This window comes from Triticum dicoccoides, chromosome 2B (genome assembly GCF_002162155.2).
Source record: "Triticum dicoccoides isolate Atlit2015 ecotype Zavitan chromosome 2B, WEW_v2.0, whole genome shotgun sequence".
NCBI lineage: Eukaryota > Viridiplantae > Streptophyta > Magnoliopsida > Poales > Poaceae > Triticum > Triticum dicoccoides.
The window spans coordinates 485,301,536-485,306,743 of NC_041383.1; the positions used below are offsets into that span (position 1 = coordinate 485,301,536).

Below are 5,208 nucleotides of genomic sequence, written 5' to 3' on the forward strand. Positions count from 1 at the left end.
CCTTATATTCTAGAACGGAGGGGTATCAAACAAACCGGACAATGATGAAATGAAACCATCCATATTTATCAATCCTCGAGGGTCAACAATGTTCATTCTATTGACCTGAGTGTGAATCACAGTCTCAATATTTCATATGGACTCTGACGAGGAATAGTTTCCATCTTGCTATTCCTAGGTCATAGCAATGTAATTTAATGAACAGTACTTTCCTACCTTACAGGGCGGTGCCTATACATATAATAAGTTAATTCCAGAAGCAAAGTACAGAAAACAGACTAGATTTACTTGTCGCTCATTTCATAGTTGTGAAGATTTCGTACAGAAGTTTCGAAAAGAAAAAAAGATTTCATATAGAAGTTTTTACAGTACAACACCAACTTAGAGCAAGATTTATTGTCTATATATGATGGGGAATAGACTAACCATGAATAGCAACAGCCACATAGAGAAATTTGAACTTCTAAATAGATAATATGACCTCAGCTGTAATCTTATAACGGTAGATATGTGATGTAAACATGAAGTAAAAACAAGTCCGGAACTTCGTTTCACAAAGTTGAAGCCACAGGATTGCAGCCAAATAGCATTCAGTGAATGTCCTTGTCCTCCGTTCGAAGTTATGATTCATTTTCTTTCTCAGCCATTTCCTTTTTATAAGCCTGCAACCTTTCTTTAAATTTCTTGCTCTCTTCAAAGTTTGCCTTTCTCTTCACAGCTTTCTGAGTTTCACAAGGAGAGTAGCACATTTAGGGAGAGAAACAACTCCTACAAATTATGATACAGAACAAAATAAATAAATTATAGCGACGACTCTAACTTGGCAAAAGGTTGCTTACCTCCTGCCGGAAGCACCGATCAAGCTTAATCTTAAGATCTGTGCATTCACCAAAGAATTTTTTGATGGGGTGATCCACATGGCACTTCTGGAATTCTTCGATAATCTGGGCAACAAGGACATTAAATTTTATAATCTGGGAACTTCTCTGAAAATATACACTTGAAATGACAAAGCTTCAGATAGAGCCAGAGGTCAGGACAAAGATACCTCAGCACACATAGGATGCCTGTGTAGGGTTAGATGAGGATGCATTTCCAAAGATGTAGGAATGCGAACCTGCACAAAAGTTGCCCAAGTTAGCAGGATCTGATCCTCGAAGTAGATTCTTCTATAAATGACAGACTGTAAAACTACAAACTAGAAGTGGAGCCTAACATCGATGCATACCAGCAAACACAACCTTATATTTCTGCTGTAACAGTACCTCTACCACTGATCCTGTCAGTAAAACATGATCTATACCTTGCACAGGCAGACTTGCAATCGAATGGAGAACTGCCACAGAGGAGCAAGTGTTAGTGATATCTGTAGGGCGCAGCAACAGTAAACTACAGGAGAGATTTGGCTGAGCTGGGGCTTGGGCAGAATCCGCGGGGCCGGGCCAGTCGTGGGGGCGGGCAGGCGGCGCGGCGGCGACGGCGGCGTTTGTCTGGATCGATAGCTCGGCTCGATTGGAAGAGGACAGCACGAGCGACAGGGCACAGGGTGACGGGCTAGCTGTTGGGCCGGAAGCATGGGCCTTTTACATTTTTTTAATCATTCTAAAAATCCGAAAGTTTTGCGTGGGCTAGACACACCCGGCCTACCCGATGAAAAAAGAATTATCGAAAAAGAAAGGAAGTTCGCAAGCAATTACTTGACGCGGCAGGAGGCGTGGCGTCGGCGGGACCGCGGGAGGTCGAGCAAGACAGGTGCTGGGCGTCGGCGGAAGCTCGTCGCTGCGGGGGCAACAGCACAGCAGCGCTATGGCGGGGGAGGCTCGTAGCGGCGTGGGACGACTGGGAGAGGCTCGTCGACGGCGTGGGGCGTCGGCGGAAGCTCGCGGCAGCCCGGACGGCGCGGCCTGGAGTGCGGCTGGGGACTTGACGATGCGGGATCCGTTGGCTGAGGCGTAGCCGCGCTGTAACCGGAAGGGAGAGGCCTGTCGCGGCGCGGGGATCGTGAGGGAGTGGAAGGGGGAAACTGAGTAGTAGGTCGGCGAAGGAAGAGGTGATGAAAAGGCAAAGGGCGACCGCGACCGGCGCTGGGTCTCGCCGGTGGCTCCGCACGGACCGTAAGAGCATCCCCAGCTGTTTGGCCCCGAAGGGCTTGAAATATCATTGCTTGGGGGCCAACCGGCTATAAAACTCGGGTTTCCAGCCAACCCCTCAGATTCACTCCCAGCCGCCGATTTGGCCTCAAATTTAGCGAAATTAGACCCGAATTCTGCTCAGATTCAGCACACTTGGAGCACAAATTCAACAAAAACTAATTTTTATCATATAGTTCATCACAGAAATCAATACAAATTAAATACTTCAACAAAGCAAAGTCATAATTCAAACACAAATGAAAACACATTGAACTAGGCGTTGCCCTTGAGTTTTCATAGGTGCTTCATCAGATCGTGCTGCAGTTCTTGATACGCCTGTGGGTCTCAAATCTTCTGACGCATATTGAGAAAGGCAGCATGATGCCGGTCAACTTGAGAGAGAGGACCATGCCTGTAATATGGTTCAGTGTCAAACACTGTCCTGCTCGCTATCAATAATCATGTTATGCAAGATGACACATCAAGTCATCACTTCTCACATTTGATCTTTCAGTCTGGCCACCAAAATTGAGATAGGCAATGGCCGCAAGGCAAGCTTCTGGAATGACAGTTGGTTTGGCGACTCTCCGCTCGCAATCACCTACCCATCAGTCTTCAACCACGCCCGCAGAAAAAGCAGAAATGTGGAAGCATCCCTCCAAAACGACCGATGGATCAAAGATCTGCAACATGGAGACATCATGGCCATTGTACCAGAGTTCTTGTCCATGTGGCGATCGCTACAGTCTGATAACGCAGTCCTGCGCCCTGAAGAAGATGATCGCATACACTGGCGCCTCACCAGCAATGGCAGCTACTCCGCAAGCTCGGCATACAAAGCGCAGTTTCAATCTTCGGGCCACTCCGAATTCAACAATCTAATCTGAAAAGTGTGGGCTCCAAGCAAGCACAAGATCTTCATGTGGCTGCTTCTCCAAGACAGACTCTGGTGCAACGATCGGCTGCAGAGGAGGGGTTGGCCGAACAGCTATTTCTGCCAGCTTTGCCTTCGCAATCTTGAAACATCCACTCATTTGTTTTGGGATTGCGGTTTCGCACGGGAAGTTTGGCAGCACGCCGCGAGGCGATCGGGTTGCTCCACTCTTTCACCTCGGCCCAGGGGAACAGCATCATCCTCACAGGCATGCCAGCAGATAATCAACCGGACCGCACCACACAACAGGAAAGCAATCAGATCAATGCTTGTCATGATCCTGTGGGAACTTTGGAATGTGAGAAACGACTGCACCTTCAGGGGGGCGACGCCAAGCAGTCAACGTATCCATGCAAAGATCGGCTCTAACTTAGAACAATGGAGATTAGCAGGCGCAAAGGAACTAGAGCCCCCGTTCGGGGAAATGTTGGGAGTAGTCTGACTATGTATTTTCAGTTTGGGGACGACGATCTCTAGGTCTTTCCCCTCTCTTTTTTCTTCTCTTGATCGCTTGATCACCCTTGTACTCTCCTTCCTGCTAAATCAATGAAGCCAGCAAGCGCTGGATCTTTCAAAAAAAACATTTGATCTTTCAGCCAGGTCAGAGCGAGGTACCGGACAACAGGAAATCAAGATTGAAGCACACCAAATGCCCGCTTGTTGCGGATATAACTATTTGTGTAAGCCGCCCAGGAGGGGTCGGGTTACGCAAAGAAGATTTACCAGAGAGAAGCCCAAGACCAAAGGTGAAGATGGCGGTTCATAGAGGGCTTAAGGCCCGCAGGCGGCTTAAGGCCCGTTGTAATAAACCGTCATAGTAATATGACTTGTATCATAAGGTAGACTTAACTAGTCACCGAGCCGGACACTATTTATAAGCCGGCCGGGACTCTGTAAGCCGCAGGGCGTCAACCCGTGTATATAAGGGGACGACCCGCTGACGGCTTAGGGCAAGAAACAACTCATCGAGAACCGGGCATAGCATATCTCGCTCCCTGGTCATCGAAACATCAATATCAACCCAACTAGACGTAGGCCTTACTTTCACCGTAAGGGGCCGAACTAGTATAAACCCTCTCGTGTCCTTTGTCCCGATTAACCCCTTCAAGCTTCCTAGTTGCGATGGCTCCACAACTAAGTCCTTTCACGAGGACACATGACGTGACAATTCCACGACAGTTGGCGCCAACCATGGGGCCAGTGCACGGTGGATTTGAGTTCTTGAAGGGCAACTTCGAAGGGCTCAAGGGATACGTAGTGGGCCGGATGACCAAGAGTCGTCGCGGAAAGATCTACATCGACGACGAAGGCTGGGGCCCCGACGCCGGCTCAATTGAGTACGGGTACCGGGTCCCCTTCGGAGGGATCCACGTCTTCATCGGCCGGATTGGCGAGCCGGGGCCTGAGCCGGACAACTGCACCGACCTCGTCGAGACGGCTCAGTGTGCGAAACCCGCCCGAGCTCAACCCGGCATGAAGCGTGTCTTTGTGGGCTGCGTCCACGGAGAAGAGCTTTCTGAAGGACCTGAAGATGGTGGTGAGACGGCCGTCCACTCTGACGGTGATTCGTCCGCCGGTTCAACAGATTCGATGTATCAGGTACAAGATGGCGTGCTCGGGGGCTGTTCCGATGGCTTCAGTATTCCGGACCCTTGTGAGTCGCCGAATTGGGCAGGAGTCTTCATGGCTGGGACTCAACCCGGCCAAGACTCTACGGCCGCTACTACAGTTACGTCCGGGATAGGAGCGGCTGGGGAAGGAGGCCCTGTGCGCCCGCCGGCTCAAGTGCTGATAGATCTCATGGATAAACTTACAGCCCTGTTAACCGCCACGGTTATCCCTGCGAATAAAGATGAGCATGACACGGAGGTGGCACGGGTGCGTGAGGAGATAGCTCAGGCCAAGGAGGCCTTGGCAGCTGAGGATACTAGACTAGCTACAGAGCGGGCGGCTCTCGACGCCCGGGCACAATGATTGCAGTCAAAAGCTTACCAGCTCACGATGAGCTTAAACGCATCCAATGAGATTATGAGGAGAAGGCACCAAAAAACTCAGTCCCGTTTGCCTCCGAATTATGACCCTCGGGTTCTGTTTGCTACACCCGGAGCCGGCCCAAGTAACCCGCCCGATGCAAATCAGTTT

General features: G+C 49.9%; 1 protein-coding gene across 6 annotated transcripts; it reads right to left on the reverse strand.

The window, feature by feature from the left end:
- Positions 1-283: 283 nt before the first annotated feature.
- On the reverse strand, positions 284-2,126 carry LOC119364377 (COX assembly mitochondrial protein 2 homolog). Of its 6 annotated transcripts, none has more exons than XM_037629853.1 (5): positions 1,698-2,126; positions 1,304-1,336; positions 1,049-1,117; positions 840-944; positions 284-722 (listed from the first exon to the last, which is right to left on the reverse strand). In XM_037629853.1, exons 3-5 carry the CDS (start codon positions 1,091-1,093, stop codon positions 621-623), a joined length of 252 nt encoding a protein of 83 aa, XP_037485750.1. In that variant the 5' UTR covers positions 1,094-1,117; positions 1,304-1,336; positions 1,698-2,126; the 3' UTR covers positions 284-620. The 6 variants fall into 6 exon arrangements, with proteins under 6 accessions (XP_037485750.1, XP_037485746.1, XP_037485745.1 ...); XM_037629849.1 differs by having other exon boundaries at positions 1,266-1,336; XM_037629848.1 differs by having other exon boundaries at positions 1,242-1,336.
- Positions 2,127-5,208: the final 3,082 nt, after the last annotated feature.